The 17,288-nt window shown below is 27.7% G+C and overlaps 1 protein-coding gene across 1 annotated transcript in view; it reads right to left on the bottom strand.

Moving 5' to 3' along the window:
- Positions 1-17,288, bottom strand: part of LOC107455461 (lachesin-like) — a 144,887-nt gene that overhangs the window by 46,199 nt on the left and 81,400 nt on the right. The window contains exon 2 of the mRNA XM_043040309.3: positions 2,213-2,325. Coding sequence (XP_042896243.1) covers positions 2,213-2,325 — 113 coding nt within the window. The remainder of the gene's footprint in view (positions 1-2,212; positions 2,326-17,288) is intronic.

Below are 17,288 nucleotides of genomic sequence, written 5' to 3'. Positions count from 1 at the left end.
ATATTCTGCATCAAATAATATGATTTGTATTTTTAAGTTGATATAATTGATTCATTTACATTATTTTATACTGTTGTATTAAGTAATTATTTAAAGAATAATTAATTTTAGTGTTAGAATAGCTGAATTAAAATTTTATTTCTTTAACAATTTAACAATTAAACATATTTATAAATAATATTTCTAAGCACAGTATATTTTTGCAATCAATAAATTTTAGTTAAAGGTTTTATTTCTTTAATTTTCTTTTTCATCTTCGGTTTCTTTCAACCTTAGAGTTTCACATATATTCTGCATCAAATAATATGATTTGTATTTTTAAGTTGATATAATTGATTCATTTACATTATTTTATACTGTTGTATTAAGTAATTATTTAAAGAATAATTAATTTTAGTGTTAGAATAGCTGAATTAAAATTTTATTTCTTTAACAATTTTTCGTTTGTTTTTAAGAGGACTGAGTTGCTTTCTTATTTGTATCTAATCTATATGAAAAGAAGGTTATTAAAATTTTGTAAGCAACGTTTCTGTCAAATAAAATTCTGATGAATGGTATAAGATATTATATTTTTATTGCAAAAATATTTAATATAAGGTTTTAAAATCATGCAAATGCATTTTTTAAAATATTCGTTTTAATCACGATAATATAATTGCACTTATTCTAAACATCAACTTGAGTAAAATTACGATAGTGAAAGTAATTTTTTAAAATTTGTTAAAGTTTTTTTAAAAAATTTCTTAGGAGTGGAGCATCAAACATTTAGTTTACTCTCTATCGAAGAATAAATGGTCCTCTATCCTACCGGATCTGAACCAGCTCGTCAAAAAAGGAAAAGGTGGTATTGTTCTAAATCATTTATTGTGAGGATACTTAAAGGTTGTTACTTAAATTTAATGCAAAAACTTTTTGCATGGTTTTTGTTGCATTACTGTAATACAAATTTGAAAGTGTATTAGAACTTATTGGTCACCAGCTTATTGGATCATGCGAACTTATTGGTAGATTATAATGTAATTGGTGTTATTATAATGTAAAAAATTCAGCATTTAATTTTTGACTTTACCATACTAAATTTATTTTGGCGTTTTGATGCAATTTTTAAAAAAATGAAACCAAAAAAAAAATATTTGTCAAAGGCATAAATGTAAGTTGAAATCTATAACTTGTAAAAGAAACTAGGAAGAGTAAAAGTTGTTCATTAGATATAGAGTTTAATATCTAATCATTTGCTTCCTAAGATATTGTAAAAACTTTAAAAAGATATAGATAGATAAAAAGAGATAAAGGTAATAAAATATTTTGAAATCGTATTTTTTTTGCGACATTTAAAAAATTTTACTATGTTTTTGAATATATTTTGAGATTTGATTATTATTAAATAGCGTCAAAGTATGACGTGAAATACGCTTAAATTTATTTATTCCATAAATATCAAACATTTAATAACGATATTTAAGTATTAATTTAATAAAAGGGAGATAAAATTTTAAAAAAATAGAAAACGTATGAAAGGAAAATAAAATAAAAAGGGTTAAAAAATCTTTTTTGAAGCAAGTAGTGGTAACTGATTTCTAAATTAATTAACTGCAAAATATTTTTTTGAAAGTTCTTTAAGTCATTAAAATTAAGGGTTTATTATTTTTCCTTAACTAAAATTATTTTTTTTGTTTAGGCTAACTGTGCTTTCCAATTCAATTATTTATTTTTTAAAATAGAAATTGATTCAACTTGAATTAAATTCTCACAGTGTCATCTGTTGTTCCTGTTTAATACAGTAGCTTTTGTGCCATAAAACACTTCACGCCATGTTACATCGAAACTTATTTCCACAGTATTGTCTGCAAGTTTTGTTACGAAAAATGTGTTCTGGTACGTATGTGAACTACCGTTAAATATGACCTTATGCAAAAATTTTTGCCTCTTCTGATACATTTAATTATCACATTGTTCGGACGCATATGATAGATTAACTTTTGTAAATTGCGACACCAAACAGATGGCATCATTATATATGCCCTGCATATCAAAGCAGAGCTAAAATACTTGTGAGATATAACAATTTCAGACTTTGTGCTTTGTTTCATTATTATTTTTTTAAATATTTGAAACATCGGAAACAATAATATATTATAAAGAATCGTAAATTGTGAGAATTATTTTTACACTTCGTTAACGCTTACCGCTAATAAATATGCTTATTACTTACTCTGTAAGTTCCGAGATTTTCTACTGTACAGCTTAACTGCGCGTCTCTACCAGCTGCAACTGTAACATTTTCAATAGGTTCGGCAAACTCCGGTTCAGGTTCAACTAAATAATCTGAAATTGTAAGTAAATAATATATGTATGAATTTCGAAGTTTCAGGTTTGCTAGAATATACAGAGTATTACTTTATAACAATCCTGAATACATACTTTGAAAAAAAAAAACTGAAAAATACTATTTTTGGTCAAAATTTCAGTAAAAATGCATAAAAAGTTCTGACCAATCACTATTGAAATTAATAAGTGCAATGTTAGGTTTAAAACAATCTAAAACCCACTTTTTTGAAGCTTAAAGAGAATTCCAATATTAGATTCAAACAGTGTTATACATCGCATGAAAAAAAATATAGCAATAAGATTATAACTTGTACCAACCCTTTTAGTTATAATATGCAATAACTGCACAAAATTTCTTATACCTATCTTAAATATTCATGGAAATAAGGACATTTTTATAAAAAAAACTTATTTTTTTGCCTTACGCTTTCTTACTATAACTACAGAAATATTCATTAAACCAGACCAGCGTATTCTTTAATTAATATCAAAAGTATTATTTTATAATTTGAAAAAGAAATTCTTAGAAATTTTGCAAGATATAAGTATTTAAAGTAATCCTTTCATACTGACGCACGAGCGAAAAACATCATTTTATTTTCATAATTATGTTCTGAATCGTATTTTATAACTCATGAAAAGAGTCCGATTTGAATATCTTGAAAATGTAAAAAGTTTCTCGCAATTTTCTCAGTAGCATTTGTACTTTTTTTTAAAGAAAGATTTAACTGATAAGGGGTTTTCATAAATTTCCTTTTGTATCATTTAACAAAATTTAATAACAAAAGATATTACCCTACAAAATGGTCCAGACAACAAAATGTGTTGATATAAGGAAAGAAAACATATGAAATAAAATATATTGTGGCAGGGGATGGTCCCATAAAATGCCGATGTCATTTTCAATAAATCTGAGTCAATAGTACAATATAAAATTTGTAGAATACCCAAAGTCTTACCAAATTTACAAAAACTACTTGGAAAATTGCTAGGAGCTTCTTAAATATTCAAGATATTCAAATAGGATTTTTTTCATACATAACCAAACACGATTCAGAGTAAAATTATGGAAAAATATTTTTAAATGCTTCCTGCCCATGAACAGTATGAAATCATATCTTGCTCAATTTTTAAAATTTTTTTTTATTCCAAAATTTGAAAATGATATTTTCAAAATTCAAATAATTAAACAATATTCTTAATTGAATGAAAACTTTTTCTTTATTTTATATTTATAATTAGAACATTAAAAATAAAATAAAGAAAAAAATAATGAAAAATAGAAAAAAAATTATAACGAAAAGATATGATCTTGTCATCAACTCACACGATTAAAGAGCTTTCTGATATTGTATTAATGAAGCCAAAGCAAAATATATCAATACAGTAGTGTTAGGTCAAAATAAACACAAAAAAGAACATATAAAGGGAGAAAAACGTCATTTACTTACTATTAACTTGCAAAACTGATTTAAAAATATTTCCAAAACTGAGTGTCAGATTACAAAATATAAAATTAAAGTGTAATAGATCATTGTGCAGCTCTAGTGCGACGTAAATGAACTACAACTACAACTAAAGTGTAATAGAGGGTAGTGGAATATATTTTTTTAGGCGCGTTCTTATTGAAGTTAAGAACCGCATTTGAGTTGTCTGCCACCTTAAATTGATCCGAAAACAATATTTGCACTAGGTAATAACATATTATATTGGGTAAAACAAAAATTACAGAATTATATAAAAGGTTGAATTTTAGGCTCAATACTTCAATCTAATGACTTTTGTAACTATTATTACTATTTATTGGGTAATATTTACTACTTAATTCAATTTTGGAAGAAGTTGCAGGTTTGTAATAAAATTTTGAAATATTTACGGCATAGTACTGATCTTATTTTTATCTTTGGTTGCCACAAATTTGCCTGAATTGGATTTTCACATGAAAACAAATATATCAAATTAAAGAACTGAAAGTTTTTTTTATATAATTCTAATCATTTGTTAATTTTAATGCATAATTCAATCAATGATTCTGCATAATAATTATAGAATTTAATAACATTTGTTGGATAATAGTTCTTTTGATTCAAATTTTGGAAAAGTATTTCTATTTGCTTTTTGGATACATAAATATTACTAAAAATTCTTCTAATTCTATTGACTATAAATAGTATTTAAGTAAATGTAAATAAAAAATATTATAATTTCTTGTAGTTACATATTTATATTAAATTTAAAATCTTTCCTTTTGTCGTATTCAACAAGGTAGGTATTTTTTTTAAATATTTAAACACAAAAAATTAAAATTAATGTTATAACCATGATTACGAAGCAATATTAGTTGCTCGGGTTAAATATTATTCAACAACATTATATAGTTTTGAAAATTAAAGTTCATCAATAAATCTAAAAACATCAATAAGTCTAAATATAAAATTATCAATAAATCTAAAAACAAATTTGATATTTAGTGCATAATTTTTTCATAACAGTGTAAAAATAAGATATCCAGAAATGACAAAAATTAAGAACCTTGTGACATTCCACCTATTGAATAAATTTTCTTTATTATAAAGATACAGTAACGCACATTATTCAGAATTTCTAGACAATCAAAACTCAAAATCACACAAATTACTATTTAGGATATTTTGAATATATATATATATATATATATATATATATATATATATATATATATATATATATATATATATATATATATATATATATATATATATATATATATATATATATATATATATATATATATATATATATATATATATATATATATATATATATATATATATATATATATATATATATATATATATATATATATATATATATTGATGTTTTTACTAAAATCCTATTCAGAAAGGAATTCCCTCATGCAATTTTGGATGCACTATCTGGTAACTGTCGTCTTTATTCATTTTGATCTATGTAAAATTGAATCTTGAGAAGGTAAATTGATTTTTGAGTGATCGGCTAATTTTTATAGGTTAAAATGAATGAAAAATATTGTTGATAGATCACACAAGTCACCTCTGGTTGAGAGGAAACAATAGGCTCCTTGAGTTTAAACTTTTTACATCAGTTTCTACAAGAAAATCACCAACGTACCATTTTAATTTATTTTTATTATGTTAACTTGCGTAAAATCGACGATTGATCAAGAGTAGCAAATGTTGCGTATGTGTACATGAAAACTTGAATAACAAAACAAACAAAAAGCAAAACAAACTGAAAAAGTTTCCATTTAACACACTTGCTTTCCTCTTAAACGTATTTCGATTTCGAAACGTATTACGCTTAATCTCAGGTTAACATCTAACTCGAGTTAACATCCAACAGTAGTTCTCGTTTCATATTCCTTGCTATTCACTCTTCATATCTCTGATATCTTGATGGAACTTTTCACCTTGCTCTTCGCTGACTGCTCTTACATTTTCGGGGAAAAAGTCCACATGTGAGTGAAGGAAATGCATTTTGACATTGATGGAGCAACCCAAATTTGCCCAGCATTTTCGTTACAATTGCTCTATAGTCAGGATCCTTGAAGTTACCCAGAAATTTACTGACGGCATTTTTGAAGACAACCCAAGCTTTTTTCCATTGTTGTCATGTTAGTCTCAAAATCTTTATCCTTCACGAGTTTGCTGATAACTGGGCCAACGAAAACTCAGCTTGATATAAAACTTTATGCATAGGTATTTGAATCGATCGACATTTTTTGGAACAGCCTTGACAAACTGTTTCATTGCACCTAATTTTATATTTTGAGGGAAAAACAATACTTTTTTTCTGATCAACTAATCTGTTTCGAATAACGTTCTTAGTGTCTGGGTCAACATTTTGTCTTTTCGGCCATTCTTTTGTGACCCTATGCTGAGTATTGTCATGGCTGTCCCACTCACAAATGAAACATGGGAACCTAGTAAATCGACCTAGTTGACCAAGAACATGGAAATAATTTTCAAATCTCCGCAAATGGTCCAACTGCGGTCTCTTCTTCATCAAAGTACTTAATAAATTATTTTTTCTCGATTCCTGTACCAATAAAAAGATGTTCCTTTGGCCAATAAGTTTTATCTCTCAGTCTGGAGCCTAACAGTTCAGCTGCCTCTTTCAAAAGGCCCAGATCTCTTGTCAGATCATTAAGTTCAACCTGAGAGAAGGGTTGAGGTGAGCCGGTTACAAGTGGTTTATATTCGATATTAGAGACTGGAACTTCTGGATGTTCCGAGTCTGAAGACTCTGAACAGATGACTGGCAATTCAGTTGGAGGCAAAGGTACAGATGCAGCAAGACAATGAGAAACGGGGCATATGGCCGATGGAATATTATCAGGATAAGATTTTAGCCTTTGATTTTTCCGGTTATACCCACGAACATGGCAGGAACAAAAATAACAATAATCAAAATAGTTTTTAGGCTCCATGTCATGGGAATTGCAAATCGTGAAACAGTCTTCTTTCCTCAAAGCCATAAGCGTAGATCATTGAGACACTCCACACAAACTTTATGAGGAGCCCACGATTTGTCCTGGTCTCCAAGTTTCATGCCAAAATACGATTTTTAACAACACTGTATTCGCCTCATATGTAACAAATGTCATCTAGGAAATTTTCACAAGGTTTTCGAATTCGAAGCCATGTTTCACGAAGCGCACAGAGAAAAGCAGACGTTAAAAATGCTTCCAAAAAAAATAGACTTCCGATTACGCTTGTTAGTGTTCCTGAGAGGTCAGAGAACCAAGATAAGAATTCTCGCCACGCTATTGGTAGAGCTAGATTGGGACAGAGAGAGGGACAGTGACAGGAAGATGTCATAGAGGGGTAGTTTTGTAGATTTAGCCAACGTAGAATGCTAATCAGGCAAGAAATTTAAAATGAATTTTTTTTTATGGTAAATGTTCATAAAAATTCCAATAAAACTGAATTTTTCAAGAGAATGTGACGTGATAGAAATTTTTCATTACTTTTTTTTCATTTCAGCACCAAAAAATGCATAAAGTTCAGCTATCAGTCCCCTTGTATTTTTTTCATCGCAGGACTGTGTTTATGTATAACTAAATTAAGAGAAAATCCTTTTATTAAAACTCATTTTGAAACCTTATTAAAATTTTTGTAACAATTTAAACGCATTTTGACAAAAAACTACAATTTCAAACATTAAGTTTGTTACTTAATGTTAACAAGATTTTAAGTATGAAATAAATTTAGTTTTTAAGCAAATGAAACAAATTTCATTTTAATTTTAAATTTATGATTCGAAAAAAAAATATGATTCGTAAAAAATTGAATAAACTTACAGTTCTTTCCTTTAGGACACAAAAATAAATAAAAATCAGGATATAAATAATCAGGAAATTAATTTAAACATCGTCGGTCGGTGTTATTTTTAAATGCTTTTATTAAACTCCGAGTTACCTTATTTCAATTCCAACAACAGCGAAGAGTATTAAAAATATACAGCAAGACGATCTTTAAAAGGTCGTTTAATTAAGACTGAGATTTAAATTATTACTACTTGTACTTTAATTGACTTTCGAAGAATTAATTATAAAACAAAATGGGAAAATTAAATAAAATTGAATTAATTGTTAAACAAACTTTTTCAACTTAGGGCCTTAAAGAAATTAGACAAATTTGAAAACAAAACTTTTTAAAAGTTAGAAGCGAATACTGTTTTTAATTATATTTGACAGACTGACAAGAAATTACCATACTAAAATATTCTACGATTAAATTTTAATTTTACGCTTCTGTTTCCGTTTACTATAAATTTGTATGTTTCTTACCACTAGCAAATTTTGCATTCAATAATATTTTAATATGAAGTTTTTCCTTTAAAAAAAAATTCATGATTTACTTTTAGAAAACGAGATTCACTTTTGAAGGACTCATAATTAATCTTAAAACAAATTTGCGGGACATTCCAATAAGACAGTTTCTTTCCTTTTAAAAAAAAAAAAAAAAAAAAAAAAAAAAAAAAAAAAAAAAAAAAAAATCTTTATTTTTGGCATATATATGTTTTTTTTCTTAAAAAAAAGCCCTATCGCATTAAAGAGCAGTTTGAAATGCCTGAAAAATATTTAATTAACTCTTTTCACAGAAAAAAACAAAGACAGTGTTTTTCTTTATGAGTGAGAGGAGGAAATAGGATGACTCTTTACATATTATTGTTTTTTTTTCTTCGTATTGTCGGGGCTGAAAAAATTAGATAGTGTCAATCGGTATAGGGTGCCTCAAAAATGCTTCGAAATCTATTAGATGGAGAAATATATTCATATTTTTATATTTTGAATATAAAGAGAAAAAATTTAATCGAGGAAAAAAAATTCTGATAAAATTACCGCACTGAATGGTTGTGACACTTCTTGTAAACAAAACATGATCAAAATTACCATATTTATTATTATAGAATTCATATTATTTACATATTTACTCTTATAAAATCATATTTTATTGTTGATTTTAGCAAAATCATTACCAAAGCACTTCGGTAAAGATTATCGAGCTTTTTCGTGTTTTCACAGAGCCAGAAATTTCACTGCGTTTTGGTATTTTTTACCACGCTTTTTTTCTCTGTGAATTTTTATTTGCCTGAAAAAACTTTTTTTGTTAGTTAAGGTTTTATTTGACAGAAATTTAAAACGAGAACAAAATGTTTTCAAAACTAGGATAAAAAAATAAGAGGTTAATATGTGATTAAAATTAATTGTTTCATATTCGTTTTAAATAAATTGTGTAATACGAGAAGTAATGATTAATTTTAGCCAATTTTCTCAAAATATCACTAATACTACAAGTTGTACCAAAAAATTTTTGTAGTATTTAGAAAAAAGTTTTAACTGATGTGGTTTGTTATATGAATTTGAGTGGCATTTTACTCGCCCCATGCTAGAGAAATCTGCTAAGCCATATTTTAAAATAATTGACTGATTTTTGGTATTTATATCTGAGTTTTTCATATTATATTTTCAGCACTTTATTACATTAAATGTTTTCACTTATGGTAATAAAGGCGCCTGATGGCTGAGAGGTAGCGCCTCGAGCTGTCGTGCGAAAGGTCCTTGGTTCGATCCTCTGGCCGGACAAGGTTAGCTTAACCTTTTATCCTTTGAGTGGGTCGATAAAAAGAGCATGCTTGGGAACTAAACACTGGGGGTTCCGCGATGGGTTGTCCACCCAACCGGAACATCTGCTCTTGCACCCTAGAGCCCTAAGGTCAAGAAAACTGAGATGGGCACAATAGGCCTTGGCCCTCAATGGGCTGTCGCACCACTGAGTTTAGTTTAGTTTTCAAAATGGTGTTCTCCAATTAGACGCTTTTAGAAAGTTTCTCATATTATTTGTTGACAAGCAAGGTTAAATCCTATTAATCGGCAATTATTATAACAGTATCCAGTAAATTTTCACTATATTATGGTTGAACACACCTTCTTACTGTGTATTATTTAATATATAGTTGTCACGAAACATCATTTTCAGTAGTCAAAGATACCAAACAAAGCAACAAACCTTAATAAAAATTCTTCTCTTGTCAAGTAAAGCAATCTATAAATATATTTATTCGTAGATTGTTTTATTTGGCGAGAGACGAATTAGAAAAAAAAAAGGTTTAAAACTGCAGAAGATTTTTGTAAAAATTGTACAAAGTTATTAGATACAAATAGTACAAAAATACCATTCGTTTTCCCCGTATGTAATGTATAAAATGAAAGTGCGTTGAACTATAAAAGTTTTTAATACTATCTTAAATTTATTATCTTTAGTTGAATTTAAATGTCAAGTAATAAGTCACAGCAACTTAACAGTTTTTAAAGCAGTCGTGCTTCGTAGCAAACTCAAAATAAAGCTTCTTTCAGATTGCTAAACGAATAAAAAATATAGTCGCGCAGGTGCTAGCCAATTCAAAACGTAGCGTTTAAACACAAAAGTATCGTAAAACTTTCTTGAAAGAAAAGTTGAGTTACCAAACAATAAGTCGGATCTAAAAGGAAGCTTTCTATATTTCTTTGATCAAAAAGAAAGTCATAAACTTCACATTTTTAGGTTTGGTCTCAGGTGGTGGGGCCATCGTTGAAGCCTTTCTTGTGCTACGCATAAATAACCCATATTCATATTGAAAATTTGTATTTATGGTGTTTTCAGAAAGATTTGTTTTCTTTTTCTTTTTGTTATTAGAACAACTTCAATGTGGCTCTAATTAAATAGTTATCAAATTTAATGAAGTTCAAATTAACATTTTTCGTATGAATCATCAGTATATATTTTTCTGCATTTTAATAATCAAGAAAATTTTATATTTAGGCGTCTTTTTTATGAAAAAATGAGTATTTGAAATTTACATAGACAGAGAAGAAAATTATGGTCAAATTACCGCACTGTAATTATGGTAATAAAACCGAAATACATGGTATTTTGACCATTCTTATGATAATGGTTTCTGTTTATATGCTAATGATTTACCGGAAATTCTGGTTTTTGAAATTATAGTTCTTATTACCACAAATTTAGAAAAAATACAAAACTGAAATGCAAATTCAAAGGAATAAATGATTTTTTATGCTATTCTCTAAGGTATCACGGTAAAATTATCAAATTTTATCACATTAACGAAATGTTAACTCATATTATTAAACAATATTTTATTGTTAATTTTACCTAAATAGCTAACAAAGCGCTTCGGTAAAAATTACTGCGTTTTATGGGGCTCCCATTGAGTCAGAAACATAGTAAAGTTTACCCCATTCTCATAGTTTTGACCGTATTTTTTCCCCTCAGTTTAGTTTTTAGTATTTAAAATTTAGTAAATTAGATTAAAAACTACATTAAAAAACGATAGCGTTACCATGTTAATTAATAATTGAAATAAAAAGAAATCGTTTTTAATATTTTATTTTAATTACGAAATTCAACTTAAACGAAATCTTTTTTTTGACATCTTTCTTAAAGTAAAAAAAAAAAAAAAAAAAAAAACTAAGCAAAAATAATTTTTTTTCCTTTTTTTGAATTTTCCTTCTGCTGTCCCTTTATTTCCTTCCCTTTTTTCGTAAATAAGCATATCCCTTTTTCTATTGGAGCAATTTTTTCTAAATAAACATAAGTAAAATACTTAATTACTAGAATTATCATTAATTAGCATTATTAAATAATTAAGTACGATTAAATTTCAGCTTATGTTAGTATGTCATTAACCAATTTTTAAAAACCAGTAAAAATTTTAAAATTATGAGCAACTGAGCTTGAAAAACTTAATAGTAAGGTAGTTAACAGAAAAGGAGCGTTTCTATAAATTGAATAAGAACACCGAAAAAAAAAATCCCTTTTAAACCGAAAGGGGAATTAAAGAAAACTCTCAAAAGTTGTTGCTTAGGCGCATTGCTAGGGGAAATTGGTTAATTTGTTCTATTGTATTTTGGAAAGGTTAGAATAGTTGCATTTCTTAACAGTTTTAAATATTCAAGAAAGTATTCGTTATTAAAAGGAGAGCAAAAATAATGTAAACCTTCTGAAGAATTTTATTTTATTAGTATTTTTAACATTTTTATTCCTTAATAAATTGAAAAGGTTATATTATCTAAAAAAGTTTAAAGTATCTTTTTTATTGTGCCCAGCTTATTTTGTTCCTGTGCAATCTCTTCCTAATTATATATTTTTAAAATATTCTTTCAAATTGTCATTTAACCAATTAAATTTTGAAGTGCATTAAAGAAAGTATAGTTATAATAAATGTGATTGTAGGTATAATAAACGTGAAGTTGTCGAAGTTACATAATATGCCTTTTTTAAATAAAAATTTCTTTTTTTACCAGAAAACTAACAAAATTATTTATTATAGAGAAAACTTCATTTTTAGCAGTCATACAAGTTTCGGTGAAATGAATAGCTTGAATTTAGTAGTTATTTTCCGATGAAAGATCGTGAATTCATAAAAAACATTTCTGAAATATACTAATAAGGAGGTTTGATGCTGATACAAATACAGGGTATCTTGCAAGGACAATCCTTAATATATATTTTTAAATTTCTTGGAAAAAAAAAGTAAAAATATTACATAAGTCAGAAGTTTTTGACAATTACAGAAGTTCATTTTCGTGACAAATTTCCTGGTCATAGTCAAAATGCTAATATTAAAGATTTGAAAAAATGTATGTTTATAACGGCACATTTTTAAGGTTTTACAACAATATTTTTAAGGCATATTTTCTGGCATTTTTTTTTCTTTCCTGTGAAGTTTTAGAGAGTCCGAATCAAATGAAAAAAATCAAAATTAAAATTTGCGATACATTCTATTCAGTACAATGGTAATGACAAAACAAATGAACCCTGAAAATGTTGTATCAAAACTTTTCAGTATTAATATTTATTTCCATCGATACAACCAATAGAAAAGCTTTTTAATATCTATCTATTGATACTGTGCCAGAGGTAAACCCGCAAACGATAAATAAATTGGTGATACGTTCTATCGATTTGAAGTAATTGGCACAATTAAGGAAGACTTCATGTATACCCTTGCAATAATAAAGGAGAAAAACTACATTCAAGGATATAAAAAGGAAAGGATTCGTTAAAATGTGTCGTTAGTTAAAGAACAGACCTATGGTCATCTACTGGAAATGGTCATGTTCGACACAATCCTCATAATGAAAATTCCTTGTACTTATTATAACGTTACACAAAACTGGCACGGTATTGATTAAATTTTGCATTTCCTTCAAGTTTGATATTTTCGATGAACGAAAACTTCTTTTATTTAATTTTGTCATTGCAAATAATATTCTAGAAACATTCATTAAAAAAAATATTTGTGTTTTTAACACGAATTTTTCGATAATTTGAAGAAAAAAACTTCATATGCACTTAATGTTAAAGATGTCTTGTTTTGTTTTGATGTTTTTATTATTGATAACTTTTGATAACTTTTTCTCTCTAATACAATGATAAAAAATTTCTTCCAAATTTTTTTAAAAAACAGAGAAAAGAAAAGAAAAAGAAAATACACTGAAAGCCTTGTGTGAACTTTGAAATTAAGGGACTTCAGAGAGCACAATGAGAGCTGAACTTCGTCTCAAGAAGAGAATTTCCTTATTTCAGTTCAATACATACCACTCCTCTTTATTTTCCTAATTTTTTAAGGACTTTAAAAACATTGACTAAATGCTTGTTGATCCAAGATGACTTGAAAGAATTTCTTACTATCCTAATTATAGGTGAAAAAAAAACAAGTAAAAGCAAGAAATAAAAAAAACGTGAAAAGTATGAAATAAAAGAAACAAGGAAAATGTCATTTATAAAAAACGCTTTCATAGCATCACTAGCACTGCTTATTTTTTTAAAAATTAAAATAATAGAGATCGATTAACTCAGGACCGTATTCTAAAAGTAAAAATAAACGTAAGATTTATTTTAATACTTTTGAAAATAAAGATTTATTGGTTGAAAAATAATAATGAAATTCTATAAAAATATTTTACTTACTTGTATTCAAAGAAAATCTCAAAAAACTAAAAAAAAAAATGGAAAAAAAGAAAATCATTTGTATACTTGTAAAATCAATTTTTTTTCTAACGTCAAAACACGTTACTCTGAAGGGTTCTGTTAAACGTATGAAAAACGTTAATTTTTATGTAGTTAAAATAAGAGAGTTGGAATGACCGAAAAAAACAACAACTTTGTTTTAATTTCTTTTCTGAAAAGGAAAGCAATTAAAGATCTCATGTAAATTCATGTAAATTCAATATATATTGAATTTACATGAGTTGAGAGAACTTTAACAATTAAAAAAAGCATTAAACAATTAAAAAATTAAGAAAACCAATTGTATACTAAAGTAAGACTAAGTAGTAAAGGATTAAATGATAAAAAATTATGCTTTCAAAAAATTACATTTTTTCTTTAAAATAAATAATAAAGTTGGATTGATTAATGGCTGAACTCCAAGAAAAAAACATTTAAGCTTTGTTTTAAAATTTCAAAAATAAAAACAATCAAAGATTTATCGGTTTAAATTCTTTTTTAAACGGTAGATACTTAACTTTCGTTCTTCGCCTAGGAAGATGCCGGAGGTGCTACTCATTTAACGTTACCCAGTGGGCACCTGTGAACCTAAGTCACGGAGGCGAGCAACATTACCCACGCCACACTTCCACATACCCATTTATAGGGTGGGCCACATTCACACATCACATTAAGGAGAACACACACAGAGAGAAACATCTATGCCCTGAGCGGGATTCGAACCCACAACCATTGGCTTCACAGTCAGGCACGCTGACCGCTCGGCCACCTGGCCGGCTGGTTTAAAAATAATAAATGTTTATCAATTAACTATACTTACGGGTATTAAGAAATATTTTTTAATAAAATGGTGGAGAAAAAAAGTTGTTTTCATTACAAATTTATTATAACAAAATAGTAAATTATATAAATGCAAAATACTTCTTGTAAATTGTATCACTTTAAACGAAAAGAAATTAAAAAAATTAACCAAAGAATTAAGCAAAAATTACTTCTTGATATGTAATTATAATTTTTTTTCTTGGAAACAAAATTAATTCAGAACAAAATTATGCACACAAACGCAAAGTAACATAAGTCAGATTGAAAATAGTCTACAAGAAACGTTGTTTTCTGATACAGGGAAAAACAAAACAAAACAAAAAAAATGCAAAAATGAACAAAATACGATTTCTAATTCAATTTTCTTAAACCTATTCAACAACACGAAAACAATCTTGTTTTCGTAGCGTCATCTTTATGAGCGCTCCAAAAGTGCATGTTACCTATATCGTTACGAGCGTCTTTTAAAGATTAGACTTCAGTTCCGATGCCTCTAGACGTACCAGTGGCGTAGCGAGGGGGGAGCAAGGGGGGGCACCATGCCCCGGGCGCTACTCACAAAGGGGCGCCAAATGGTCAACAAAACAAAATTGTTGGATAATTTTTATTTTTATTATAATTTATTTCTGGAAAATATTTTTTAAATTTAGTGCCAGTGAAATATAATAAATGTTAATTCGTAAATAAAAAGGAACACTAATCAAACTGTAATAATATATTAATAATAGAAATGACACGTCTTTTCTAATGACAGGGCTGACTCGACCTGTGTCTGTCATCACTTCCTTATGGCATCTACACTGTGTGGTGTGGTTACATATATTATCTCCAAATATTTGCAGGGTGCTCCAATTCTGTTGCGAAATATACTAACTTTAAGTTTCATAACTTCAGTTCATTTCTGATATGAAATCTTAAGGAGGAATGATCGTGTGCAGCTCAGATTACAAGATCTTAGAACGAATTTTAGAGAAGCGTTCCATGATCTTGAATCATTAGCGACTGAACTAGCCGAAATTCGAGACAAGCTCTGTGAAGAGGCAATAGAAAAAGCGAAGTCTCTTTGTGAAAAATGGGATATTGATGAAACAATACGTGTAAGAAGACGCCGCAAAATGCCCGGAGAATTGGCTAGAGATGTCAGTCTTTCCGCAGAAAGTGAAATTTCTCGCGTTATGAAAAGCATTCTTGATCATCTCCAACAAGAAATATATACAGGATTTACACTATTAAGTGACCTTAATTTCAAATTTGGATTTCTACTAGACGTTGAAAATTTATTAAACAAGGATAATGTTGATAACGACCTTGAAAATTTTTTTTTAAAATTTGGGGAATTTTATAATACAGATTTCAATGGAATAGAACTCTTTATCGAAGTATGTGACTGCAAAATGTTACTCCGCAGTAGAAAAGAAATTGAACTTAAAACTCCATTAGAATCTCTTACTTTTATAATCCCGTATGGAGAAGATGTTTTTCCAAACCTGAGAGTGGCACTTCAAATACTCCTGACTATCTCAGTATCAATTGCTAGCTGCGAATGGCCATTCAGCAAATTAAAATTAATTTTGACATATCTACGATCAACGATGGGACAAGATCGCCTAAGTGACTTAGCATTTTTAAGTGTGGAAAGAGAAAAATTTGAAATGATCAACTTTGATGATATTATTGATAAATTTGCTTCATCAAAAGCGGAAAATTTATACATAGTAATTAGTTTTATTAATGTATTATAATCATGTTATTAAATATATGTATCTCCTTAGAGATAATAAATATTTACCTTTTTATTGTTTTAAAACTGCGTGTTTTTAAAATATTTCTTCATAAATATGTAAAATAAATAATGGGTATCTTTTGAACTAATTCTAGATGATCATGTACATTTCAAAATCTAGTCTTGTTTTCTCAACTACATTTTTTGTCTCAAATTTATTGCCTAGCTTGAGCCTATGACTTTATTTATTTTACTTAATTTATTTATTACTTTGCGAGTATATTTTACTTATAATATTAGATGGTTTTCGAGTGAGGGGGGGGGCGCTAAAAAGGTATTGTGCCCCGGGCGCGAGTTATGCTCGCTACGGCACTGAGACGTACCACTTTATTAACGAGACGATGAATGCGGTAAATCGATATTTTGCGATAGATTGAGCTGTCTTATTTAAAAGAGTTTTTAACAAATTTACAGTTTTCTTCTAAAACACTATAAAGTTTTGAAATAAAAATACTAAAGCTTTATTTCTTTAAAAAAAAAAAGAAAGAGAGAATGACTTAAATCAAATATAAAAATTTATTGAATAAAACATATTTAATAGAAACTTCTTAAAATTTACGATTTAAGTAATTAAAAAAGATACCAAGCACTACATGATAATTTTTATAATCCTTTACTGTATATAGGTGTGCGTGGCAGAATGTAGTACCTCAATAAAAATGTGACAAATTTTAATGATATTATGGTACAAAATGAAAATATCTATTAGTGCATAAAATAATAAAACAAATTGAGAAAAAATCTTGTAGGGATTAGCTAATGTTACAATCTAATGATTTCACCCTTCAAATTAGCCATAAGTTAGAAAATTTTGTCCA

The sequence above is a fragment of the Parasteatoda tepidariorum genome, chromosome 11 (assembly GCF_982258835.1).
Source record: "Parasteatoda tepidariorum strain Cologne lab strain chromosome 11, Ptep-v5.0, whole genome shotgun sequence".
Taxonomy (NCBI): Eukaryota; Metazoa; Arthropoda; class Arachnida; order Araneae; family Theridiidae; genus Parasteatoda; species Parasteatoda tepidariorum.
This window is presented reverse-complemented; position numbering and strand designations above follow the sequence as displayed.